The sequence below is a fragment of the Danio rerio genome, chromosome 21 (assembly GCF_049306965.1).
Source record: "Danio rerio strain Tuebingen ecotype United States chromosome 21, GRCz12tu, whole genome shotgun sequence".
NCBI classification, from domain to species: domain Eukaryota; kingdom Metazoa; phylum Chordata; class Actinopteri; order Cypriniformes; family Danionidae; genus Danio; species Danio rerio.
In genome coordinates this window covers 31,584,091-31,597,156 of record NC_133196.1, presented here as the reverse complement: position 1 = coordinate 31,597,156, position 13,066 = coordinate 31,584,091, and the positions used below count along the sequence as shown (strand labels likewise).

The 13,066-nt window shown below is 35.6% G+C and overlaps 1 protein-coding gene across 1 annotated transcript; it reads left to right on the top strand.

The window, feature by feature from the left end:
* Positions 1-2,632: 2,632 nt before the first annotated feature.
* On the top strand, positions 2,633-13,065 carry epdl2 (ependymin-like 2). Its single transcript, XM_680487.9, has 6 exons — positions 2,633-2,748; positions 2,865-2,899; positions 6,304-6,438; positions 7,214-7,400; positions 7,615-7,705; positions 12,838-13,065. Exons 1-6 carry the CDS (start codon positions 2,679-2,681, stop codon positions 12,959-12,961), a joined length of 642 nt encoding a protein of 213 aa, XP_685579.4. The 5' UTR covers positions 2,633-2,678; the 3' UTR covers positions 12,962-13,065.
* Position 13,066: the final 1 nt, after the last annotated feature.

Here is a 13,066-nt window from a genome sequence, read left to right as displayed (position 1 = left end):
TACCCGACAGTCAAAGTAGCATTAAATTATGAAAGTGTGGACACGCTGAAAGACTCGTTTAGGGTGCCATTTGGGTTTGGATCAGTGGTACACTTAATGTGCAGTTGCAGTCTTGCGGACCTGAAATTTTTGCACTTGTGTTTTTTTAAGCCTGAAAGTTTTATTAAAAGTTTTAAATGATATTGAATTTGAAGTTTAGTATGTTCAGTAGCATTAAAAATTTACTTGCAGCAGAGTGAAATAAGGAGAGTTACAGCAACACCATATGGGTTGTAAATCGACTCTGTATTAGTGATATATTAACATTTAACCTGAGTTAATGTCTGTGTGGTGTTAAATTAAGGAACACCAGTCAGAGTTAATTTCCCTTAAGAGGAAATTGTGCAGTTCTCAAACTCAATTCCAGGAGGGCCACAGCTCTGCATAGTTTAGCTCCAATCACCTCCATCTCACACCTGCGTAATAGTGTCTAGTACTCTAGTGATTAGGGTTGGAGCAAAACTGTGCAGAGCTGCGGGCTCCAGGAATCCAGTTTGAGACCTATGCTTTAGAGTAAAACAGCTTAACAACTTTCAGTGTTGACCAGTGGTACATTTTAACTCGAAATTAAATTAATTTTACTCTGAAAATATAATACAATGAAAAGTGTTAATTTATCTCTATTTCTAAGTGAGAACAAATACACTCACGTGCAGTGTTACATTTAACTCTTCAAGAGTTTATTCAACACAGCAAAGTTTACTGTGTAGTGGGCTCTGTGTGCAAGCGTCTGAAGACCCCATTTTAAGTTTGGTGTTCTGTTTCAGCAGTGTTGGGAAAGTTATTTTTGAAAGTAATGCATTATAATATTGATTGAATTACTTAAAAGTAAATAGTTGCAACTCTTACTTTTTAAGGTAAGTAATGCTCTACATTACTTTTGAGTTACTTTTGCATTTCTTTTTCTTGCCTTGCTGAGGCTTCAGAACTTACAGGGTTTCATTCATTCATTCATTCATTCATTAATCCATTATTCATTCATTTTCTTTTTTGTTTTAGTCCCTTTGTTTATCTGAGGTCGCCACAGCAGAATGAACCACCATCTTATCCAGTCTATGTTCTCTTCTAGCTGCTACCCAGTACTGAGAAACATCCATACACTCTCATTTACACACATACACTATGCACAATTTAGCCTACCCAATTCACCTTAAGCGCATGTTTTTGGACTGTGGAGGAAACTGGAGCACTCGGAGGAAACCCATGCAAACACAGAGAGAACATACAAACTCCACACAGATGTGCCAACTGACCCAGCCAGGGCTCGAACCAGTGACCTTCTTTTTATTTTATTTTTTTTATTTTTTTTTTTTTAATGGAGGAGCTGTGCAAATAACAACATATTTAATGACCTTCATTTACTCGTGTTAATTGTGATGTGTTACCACAAACACTGTGTTTCAGTATAGACAGGCTAAAACTTAAGACAAGGCAATTCAGAATTGGTCTTTGACTGGTCTTCTGAAATGTTATGTATCATTCCCTGTTCGTCAAGCCATTCTCAAATGACCATTACACAAACAGTCATGTATCATGTGTTCAAGGTGTTGAGTAGGGTGCTCACGAGTGCCCCATTTGTGGCCACTATATACTCTTGAAATGTGATTGAGACCAGCTTCACTTATATTTTGACATTAAAAGTGCCATTATTCTGTGGAATACCTCAACATTTTAAGATGCCATTTGTGATTTGATCACTCACTCTAACACAGGAGAATCCTATTTTTTTTCTTTGCGTGTTTGTTTGTTGTCAGGGAAAGGCCAGGTTTCTAAATTAAAGATGAATCAACAAGTCAAATTGACAGCATGGGTCAACCTTACTTTATTAATAAATAATGAACAGTTCATTGTGGTGAAATGCATAACAAATGAAATTGCAGCATGACAGAGAAGCAATGGCTCAGTAATAAGAGGACATGTGTATGTGTTAGCTTGATTCGGATTCAACAGCTATGAATCAGAATCAGGGACCAGAACTATCTGTTTTATAAGAGAAACATTTAAAAAAGAAAATCTGAAATAGTAAGATAATTGCTAGTTTGGTGTAACCTGGTCTAACTAGCCTTCTATTATTTAAATCCATCCAGGAGATGGCATGAGAAACTTGCTTAGGCTACTTTAAGATCATTTTTAAGGGGATGATTTTAGTTTACTTTTTAGAAAGATATAATCATTCAAATGTGTCAAAATGACAGTTTTGTGTATTGTTTGAATGCCATCACATGATCTTGTTTTATCAGTAACCTATTTTACAACCTCTTGAACATTGACCTGTGACAAGCAAATCTCCGGTCATAATATGCTGAGTCTTTACAATGTGACTAATGGGAATTTTACTCCAGTCCGGGTTTTACACAGTTTATTAATATTTTTGATTATCAGAACTTAAAATACATCAGATTTTTTTACTGTTTTTGAATATTAGAATTTTTCTCAAATTATTTCACAAAATTAAGCTATTTTTAACATTTTTAAAGTTTCTAATGAAGTGGATTACTGCTAATTATGCAAACTGCTTATTGAGAGTGAGACTACAAACATGGAGTGATGATCCAGAGCTGACTATATAAGAAGAGGTGGACTTGGAAACACTGCTGCTATTTGATTTGGCTCCTGTTTGCCAACACTCCACAGTAAAGATGAAGATCGTCATTCTGGCTGTAGTTTGCCTGACTCTCAGCATCCACGCACAGAAGCCTGAACCCTGCAGTAAGACCTCCTGATCTGTTGTCTTATTCCCGCACATTATAGATCTAAAAATGTACTCTTGTTTTGGATTCTTTGAAAAGTCTTAATAGATTTTGTTTCTGTTTCTTGATGTCCAGAGTCTCCACCTTTGCTTGAGGGCGCACTGACAGTGGTAAGTGGGCTGTATTGTTTGTTAATTTAGTTTTAGTTGAATTTTTACAGCAAAATAAAAATAAAAATGGTGTTTTCAAATATTTATAGGAAGTTTGTGTTCATTAGTTGGAAATAAATAGTCTACAATTATACCATTTCTGCATAAAATTCAACAAGATTACTTATTTGAAATGATTAAAGAGATAGTTCACCCTAAAATGAACATTGACTGTTTACTTACCCTTAAGTGCTTTTGAAGTAGTTTATGACATTCTTCTTTTGAACACAAAATAATGTTTTTTTCAAGAATGCTGAAAACCTGGAACCATTGACATAGTACAGTACTACTTACTAGTAAATAAATAGAAAATTACCAGAATGATTTTACCCCTTAATTCAAAAAAGTGATGTTCACACAGGCACGGATGTTCCGGAATTGTTCACATATCCATTCCAAAGTACCGGTAAATTCTTACATCATTAACCAGAAATGAGCTCTAAACGGCCATGCTTGTATTTGTCAACATAAAAGGGGACGGGCTATTGTTGATAGTTTCACTTTAATTTATATCTTTAGCATTCATGAAGCTGCTTTGTCCCGGAGACATCCAAAGGCAGAAACGCGAACCGCAGATAAATGTTTACACATTTGACGACATTACAAATTCTATGGATGGAAAAGTATTGTGAACAATTACGATGAAAACATATGGAGGAACACTTTCACATGTCGAGATGTACATAATATGTGTGTGTGCTGGCGCTCACCAACTGCTTCACGTGCAACCGCGTCAAGCAACTGAAGCAGAGCTTGAAGGTAAAGAAACATCGGTTGCTTATCTTAAGCATTTTATTGATGTTTTTCTTCCACAGTTGGAATTAAGAAGGAACATAGAAACATCTGACTAACAGCAGCTAAATGTGTCTGGAAAAATATTTAAAGGCTTTATTTTTTATCGTGGATGTGAATGCGTCTGAATATTCTGATTGGCTGCAGTAGACATTTCCACTCAGCTCATTTGTCTCCTAGGTCTTGTTTGTGTAATTCCAGTTTGTTATATTTAACTTCAAGTATGTTTGTTTATCTTTTTGTCGGATTCCTTGTAAAGTGTCTTTGAGCTCTGGAAAGGTGCTATATAAATAAAAATTATTATTATTATTTCAAATCAGCACGCTCTAAACGTGAACGCCCTCAATTTTGCTTCTGCGTTCACACAGAGCAGCATTCCGGCAAACTACCAGTAATGTTACAACTTCTCTCTTCGGAATATTGTCGGAACTAATTTACGGGTATTTTCAAAAAGGGCCAGTTCACACATGATCCCTTTTTTTTGTTGCTGGTAATTTTCCCAGAAAGGTCTGTATGTGTGAAAGAGGCTATTGTCATTGACAGCGATACTAGAGTGACGATGGTTACAGGTTTTGAGATTCTTCAAAATATCTTCTTCTGTGTTCAACAATCTCAAACAGGTTTAAAACTAGTAAATGTGTTGATAATGACATAATTTTCATTTTTGGATAAGCTATCCCTTTAAATAATCAAGCTCTGAACAGTATTTTTCTTGTTTATTTTTGTTTTACGTACAACTTCAAAAATCTCCCACTGGAAGAAAAGATACTGTTCTTAGCTGTTAAATTGGTCTCCCGTCTTGTCAGTTACCCAAAAACCCATCAAAAACTAGCATACCAAAAACATCCAGAGAAACCAGCAAACCTGCTTAGGCAAGTTGAAGATGATTTTGTAGCAGATACAGAGAGCTATCAGATTTTGTTTTTGTTCAATACAACAACATATTTTAGTGTTTGAATGTTATCAGCTGATCTTGTTTTTGTCTGTAAATTATTATATGACTAGCACTTGTAAATCATTATATGACTATCACTGAATTTTTATATGACTGCTCTTCAGGAGTTTGTGTAAATATTGGCATTTATATTCCAGCAAAACTGCTCAGATTCCTTTACAGAAAAAAAAAAGAAAAAAAAAAACAGTCTACTGTCGGTCGCTATTATCTAGGTTTAAATAAACTGTTTAACAGTGTTTGATGTCATACACTTCACTCCAAAAATAACGTGGATTCTTTTTCATGAGTTTTATACTACATGCTTCAGTACAAAGCATCATTTACTGTATAATGCCCACATAAATATCAAATTAAAATAAATAATGATTTTGTTTTATAAAATCAAAGCATTCATTGTTAAAGTTACTTGTCAGTTTGTAGTAACCTATTTTAAATACTTTAAAGTTGCAGTATGCTAGTTTGAAACCCAGTGGTTGAACTAGGTATTACATTACTGTATCAAAACAAATACACGCGCAGATTGCCAGATTGAGGAGCGAGTGTGACTTAAGCCGCGTTCTAAATTAAAGCAACAGCGCACGATAGAGGGAATATTTTACATATTAAAATTTTTTTTTTTTCCTAACCAACTCCTTGAACTGATATATTAGAAACGGCTTCTATTTCTTGCAGCTGAACAACAAGACCTCATGTGCTTTATTCAATGTTAAATGTTAAGAATGTGAGTTTAAATGTAATTTTACATCACATTTATTCCTGTAATACTGAAAGCAGCAGATATAGGTCACCTCAGATCTTGAAACTAGAATAAACCAATTGAAATTGAACTTTAGTACTGTGAAATAATGTAAACCAACACATAGTGATTCAGCATGTGCATTTAATATGTTTAATATGGTTTAATATGTATTAATTAGATTATAAACCTTACCATTTCATGAGTTAATCTGGATCTGTGCTTCTAAAATGCTGTATTTAGATTTGTATCTTGTTTCATCTGGTGCAAAAAGCCAAATATCTTATTACTGAAAATCTCGTCACGTAGCGTGTTGTTAAGACATGGGGTTACAATGTAACCTGCTCACCGTATGTTTATCCTCGTAATATTTATATTATTTGCTAATAATTAAAAACCTTATGTGGAACTCTGAATCTGCGTCTCATTTCGGAGTTTGCTACTGTCCACTGGAGGTCGCATTTCAGTCACGGACGCATGCTTTGAGAGCCTTTCTAAATGAATTATTGAAATACGCAGTTTTCCAACGAGGAAACAAGGGGTGCTGAAATATAACTGGCTAACCCACCATTGGGCAGGTTAAAAGAACCAAAACAAAGACAACGTTCCAGCACAGAAAACATTTTCAAAGCAGAATATCTGATTTCAGCATTATTTTTGAGATAAACAAGAATGTTCACTTGGCATGTTTCTTATCATATCAGCAAACAAATTATGGTATTTTATGCTTTAGAAGAGACAAAAACAACAGAACAAACAAACAAAAAGTGATGAACATAATTGTTTAAATGTGAACCATACACCATTACAAATGATGCCATTTTGCATTGAGCCTGTAAAAAATCTCTCCTCTTGCTAATTTTATCTTTCTTTCTTATGAAGTTTCTCCCAAGCCAGCACTGGCGTGTGTTTGAGAAGTTCTCCTATGATGCCATTGGGCAGAATGTCCGAGTTCTCGCTGCTGGCACAGATGGAAACCAGACCTTTTTAACTGACTTGCTTCTGCTTTACAGAGAGGTAAAATGACTGGATTCAAAGGAAGAACACTCCACTTTTTGGCAAATAAGCTCATTTTACAACTGCCCTAGAGTTAAACAGTTGAGTTTTTAACCTTTTTTAAATCCATTTCAGCCGATATTCAGATCTGGCGGGAGCACTAATAGCTTAGCATAGCATAGATCATTAAATCAGATTAGACCATTAGCATCTCACTCAAAAATGACTAAAGTATTTAAATAATATCTAAAGCTTGACACTAGTTACATCATGTACTAAGACCAAGAAAAGTAGCTTTTTTTTTTTTTTTAGGAAATTATTTTTCAAGATTTATTGGAACATAATATAATATTTCATAATATTATTGTGCCTGCTGCAGTCATGGTATAGCAGCAAAGTCACTTGATTATTAAGCCAGAATGAGAGCAAAGTTCCTAGAAAAGGAACCTAGAAAACAGCAACTTTATTTTTTCCTAAGGGTACAGATGAGTAAAATTTTTTATTTGGACAATAATCTAAACTTGGATTTTTATTTATTTATTTATTTTTACGATAATGCTAATGGTTTAATCCAATTCAATGATTTATGCTAAGCTAAGCTAAGCTAAGCTAAGCTAAAAGTACTCTTGCCAATGTCTGCGATCAGCTGAAAGGAACTCAACTCTTTAACTCTTGGTAACTTGTAAAATGAACATATTTCCAAAAATGTGGAGAGTTCATTTAAGAGTAAATAATAAAAGTCTCATGAATAGTGTTTGTGTTATTGATGACTGAGAGTTTGCTCTCCTCTAAACAGGGGGTCAGTTATGAGATCCACTACAGAAACCAGACTTGCATTAAGCAAGCATTGAAGGAGCCGTTCAGACATCTTGGTGTTCCCCATAATGCCCATTTCCTGAGTCAGATGGTTTTGGGCAGCAGCTCTCTACCAGGACAAGGACTGCTGGTTAATGTCTGGAATGGGACATGGGAGGAAACAAAAAGTAAATAAGGATTCTTAGTCAGGCTTTTAACATTCAGAATAATACGATAATGAACACCAGAAGGTTTGATCTTTATAAAAAGTAGATCATTATATGTGTTTGTGTGTGTGTGTGTGTGTGTGTGTGTGCACGCATGCATGTGTAAAATAAATGATTTAAATGACAGATAAAGTAATGTATGTAATAAGTATGTTCTCTGTACTGTCCTCTGCAGGCCATTATCTGATGACCTACACCGAGTTTGGCTGTATTCCTGTCTCCATCGCTGATTTCACACAGAAAGCGGAGTTAGGCGAATTGACAAGGTAAGTGTTCAATCTTCTGCTTGCCTGTCCCGAACAGAGTCTGTGCTTTTCATTAAAAGCCAGGACCCACAAATAATACTGTAATCAAGTCTGCAATCTTGTCCTTTACTTAAGCACACTTGTAGCTCACTGATGAACAACAACAGGAGATTATGCAACGGTGTCCCTCTTAACCAATTGCACGTGTTTACTTTGCCTTTCCTCTTCCTGTGATCAAGGCCCTTCTTCATGTAAGAACAACACGCACATAAATAAAACAAAACAAAATGTGTGCTTCATGAATGCCGCAAAAGTAAACAATTGAGTGTGGACATAATTATAATCACAAAAATCAGATGCAGGCGGAATATTTTGAACATATTTTTAAAGATATTAGTTTAAGAACTCATTTCTAATAACTATTTTGTCTTCGTCATGATGACAGTATTTATTATTTCACTAGTTATTTTTGCAAGATACCAGTATTCGGCTTAAAGTGCCATTTAAAGGCTTAATTAGGTTAAGTAGGCTAGTTAGGATAATTAGCAGGGCCAGATGAAATCTGCTGACGCTTTTTTGCTATTTTTGCTGAGAATTTTGGTAAAAATCTGCAAATTTATGCAGAATTATTTTGGTTTCACCACTAAAACCTTAATATGTGAAGTAAAAAGTCAAATCTTTTAAATTTCTATTTAATGTTTACATTGCAAATCCAAATAGATTCACTTTATTTGGTAAACAAAGCAAGTCTCTCATAATATATCTACCAAAAGACAGAAAAAACTGCATTGTACATAAATCAAATGAACATATTCATATTATTTATTCATTCACTCATTTTCTTGTTGGCTTAATCCCTCCATCAATCCGGGGTTGCCACAGCGGAACGAACCCCCAACTTATCCAGCTAGTTTTTACGCAGCGGATGCCCTTCCAGCCACAATTTAGCCTACCCAATTCAACTGTACCGCATGTCTTTTGACTGTGGGGGAAACCGGAGCATCCGGAGGAAACCCACGCAACGGCAGGGAGAACATGCAAACTCCTCACAGAAACACCAACTGAGCCGAGGTTCGAACCAGCGACCTTCTTGCTGTGAGGCGACAGCACTACCTACTGCGCCACTGCCTCGCCCCATTTTCATATTGGTCAATAATATTACTGTAATTAATTTAAAAACTGAATAAATTTATATTCACACACATTTACTCAAGTAAATATACAGAATTAATAATGGGCTAAAAAATCTGCAGAATTCTGCACGCACAGATTCCGTGTGGGCCTAATAACTAGGCATGTCAGTGGACAACATGTGGCTTTTTTTTTTTTTAAATCTTAAGGGGGTTACAGTTTTTCTTGATTGCTTCGGTGCAGCCGTCTACTGAAACTTCACATTTTCAAAACAGTTAACACACAGGCCTTAACAGCGGCACTCATGGTCAAAATGACACAATTTGCTTGCAAAACGCACATACCGAGTCAAAACATTTACAATGTGCAACAAAAGCTAGTTTCACCTTCAAACAACACAACTTGCAAACAAGTATATGAGCTCTTTCAATTCATCATTCCACAATGGACAACAAAACACAAAATACAGAACTCGGTGTGAATCAGTGCACCATTGCTTGCCATTGTAGCCTATTACCAATGCCATTTGTTATCTTTCTATTTGGACTGTCAAATTTGCCTTTTTGCAAAGAATTAGATCAAGAATAAGAAATGCTTTGGCTGAAAACTGAAATACTGTAAAAAAAAAAAAAAAAAAAAAAAAAAAAAAAAAAAAAAAAAAACAGACGACAGTAATAAAATACTAGAGAGAATAAAATACAGATAAACTAGAGTAAACCAGAGATTTACTAGAGTAAATATTAGGGAAAACACAGTCAAATCTTTTGGGAGTATAGGACATAACCACTATTGACCTCCTCCATCCATGCTGGCACAGAACAACATGACCACTGTTTTTATTGTTTGCAGACTAATTGCTAATTGAAGATTTGTGTGAAGGAGTGTCAAACTGGTGCTTCAGTGAATTCATACTGATCTTGGTGGTTTCCAATGGTTAGGAATAGATGGTTTCTGTTTGGTTACCGTAGCTAAAACAATGGAGTTTGGACTGCTTGAATGACATTCGTGTAAACTGTTTTGAAAAATGGTGTGGAAAATGTGTCAACCCAATGAGAAAGGGTTTACACATTTGCAAGACCTGTCTTCTCTGCTGGGATAGTGATAATGAAAATGAAGTGGAATCTAGTTTCTTTAACCAGGTCAAAGCAAACCAGAAAAACTGTAATGATGTACCATTACCATGTACCATTGTCTTGTTACCATGTACAAGACAATGTTTTTCTTCCAGCATTTTGGAATATATAAAGGAATGACTATGTAAAGGTTTTTTTTCCTCCATGTAAATCTTTCAGATTGAAAATTGTTAATATGTCTGTTGCTCCTCCTCCCCTGTTTGTTTGTTTGTTTGAATGTCTTTTGTTTTATTAATCTAAAGTCAATAGAACGATCACAAAAAAGAAAAGACTTTTGTAATAACGACCGTAAAAATTAATAAATTTTTTTTTTTAACTGCTTTCATTCTAAACTACAATAAATAGTCATTCCACAGAATAAAAAAAAAATACTGTAAGAAATTGCCTCACTTAGAAAATGTTTGAAAAATAATTATTGTTAAAATTTAGGCCATGTTTTCTGACAAATGTTTTAGCTTCAGAAGAATTAAGGGTACTTATTTACACCTGTTATATCTTATAACGTGTTTTATAAAACTTGTTTCATGTACTTACTATAGTAATTAAATGTTAATCAAAGGTGGCAACACCAAGGCTCCAAAAATACAAGTTTATTACATTTAAAAGACTGACACAAAGAGTGTAACGTTTCGAGCCACACGGCTCTTTATCAGACATCAGACATCAGGCTTGTCTGATGAAGAGCTGTGTGGCTCGAAATGTTACACGCTTTGTGTCAGTCTTTTTAATTTAATAAATTTGTATTTTTGGAGCCTTGGTGTTGCCGCCTTTGATTAACATTTAATTTGCACCTTTTGCATTTTTTTTTTTTGGCTGAGCACCCAGTTAAGAGGGATGTGCGTGCTTTTGTACAGTTTTTGCATTACTATAGTAATTGCAATCAATTGTATAACGGCATGCAAATATGATCATTTTAAATAACTTCATCCTGACCATAACCATATACTATAGTAGATACATGTAACTACTAAAGTATGTAATCACATGCATATAATAATTAACATCACTCAGCAGTTAAATAAATAGGAAAAGTGTAACAAGCACACCTTAAAATAAAGTTTAACCAAATTAAGGATTCAATATTATTCCTAATTTTCACTACAAATTATGAGTTTATTAGAAAAATAAAATTGTAATGAATTACATTTATTTATTGTGAATTGAACAGTTTATCTGCAAAAAAATATGTGGATAATGAAAACTCATTATTTTCACTAACAATCTCTTATTCTGCCTAGTTGTCATTTTCCTGAAAAATAAAAATGTAACTCTAAACTATATATTTTTTGAAATTCTGAGGAAATGTTGCTTTGTTTTCTCTCTCTATATGCTTCTTTTACACCATAATCACCCCAGAGAAACTGTGAGACTATGCAACAGCAAACAAACTTACAGCAAAGGGCTTTTTTAGGGGTAAAAGGAACTTTATCTGCATGAGTATAATATTAGTAAACATCCTGATGATTTACGCTCTAACTGTAACTCGGAGAACAATTTTACTAATTTCTTTGTAATGATAACGATAAACTATCAACGAAAGATCAATCGGTGTGTCAAAAGTTGAACTGAAATAAAAGCTAATTAAAAGGGTTAAAAGAGAGCAACTCACCAGACACTTTATTAGGTACACCTTACTATTACCGGGTTGCCTTCAGAACTGCCTTAATCCCTCGCGGTAGATTCAATACTGGAAATATCCCTCAGAAATCTTGGTCCATGTTTACATGATAGCATCACACAGTTGCTGCAGATTTGTCGACTGTACATCCATGATGTGAATAGCTCATTCCACCACATCCCAAAAGTGCTCTGTTGGATTTAGATCTGCTGACTGTGGAGGCCATTTGAGCACAGTGAACTCATTGTCATGTTCAAGGAACCAGTCTGAGATGATTCTCGCTTTATGACATGGTGTGTTATCTTGCTGGAACTAGCCACCAGAAGATGGGCACACTGTGGTCATAAAGAGATGGACATGGTCAGCAACAATAATCAGGTAGGCTGTAGCATTGACACAATGCTCAGTTGGTTCTAATGGGCCCAAATTGTGCCTAGAAAATATCCCCTACACCATTACACCAGCAGCAGCCTGAACCATTGATACAAGGCAGAATGGATTCATGCTTTCATGTTGTTGATGCCAAATTCTGACCCTTACATCCTAATGTCACAGCAGAAATCGAGACTTATCAGACCAGGCAACGTTTTTCAAATCTTCCATTGTCCAATTTTTGTGAGCCTGTCCAAATTGTAGTCTGTTTCCTGTTCTTAGCTGACAGGTGTGGCACCCAGTGTGGTCTTCCTCTGCTGTAGCCCATCTGCCTCAAGGTTTGACGTGTTGTGCATTCAGGGATCCTCTTCTGCATACCTTACACCTATTTCTGTTGCCCTTCTATCAACTTGAACCAGTCTGGCCATTCTCTTTTCACCCCTGGCATCAAGGCATTTGCACCCACAGAACTGCCGCTCACTGGATATTTTTGCTTTTTTGGACCATTCTTTGTAAACCCTAGCGATGGTTAAATGTGAAAACCCCATTAAATCAGCAGTTTCTAAAAAAAAGTCAGACCAGCCCGTTAGGCACCAACAACCATGCCACGTTTAAAGTCAGTTAAATCACCTTTTTCCCCATTCTGATGCTTGGTTTAAACTGCAGCAGATCATCTTGACCATTTGTACTTGCCGAAGTTGCTGCCATGTGATTGGCTAATAAATTTGCGTAAACGAGCAGTTAAACAGGTGTACCTAATAAAGTGGCCGGTTAATGTAAACGTGTACAGTATATATTTCTACTGCACAGTCATAGTATATGCACTTTTGTCTCAATAACAAAATTAAATGACAGTGATGAGAAACGCTTCTGAAATTGCAGATTTTTTTTTTCCACAGCTTCTTCGACCTGGTGGAGGGAATCGAGAACCCTGACGTCTTCATCCCTCCCTCATTCTGTGACTCTGTGGAAGTGTTGCCGCCCAGGAAAAGTGCATCGAGCTCTTTCATCCCTGTTCTGTAAGAGGAATACCTTCATGTTTGTGCTGAAATGACAGCACGTACACCCACCATCTGTGGTTTAAATGTCTGTTTTAAATCCTACATTAAACAACATGCACACAGAGAC

Bases quoted from the DNA above. Each gene is read 5' to 3' on its own strand.
- epdl2 (XM_680487.9), top strand. From the start codon at position 2,679: ATGAAGATCGTCATTCTGGCTGTAGTTTGCCTGACTCTCAGCATCCAC. The intron at 2,900-6,303 runs GTAAGTGGGCTG...TTTCTTATGAAG, and splicing joins TTGAGGGCGCACTGACAGTG to TTTCTCCCAAGCCAGCACTG. The intron at 7,401-7,614 runs GTAAATAAGGAT...TGTCCTCTGCAG, and splicing joins GACATGGGAGGAAACAAAAA to GCCATTATCTGATGACCTAC.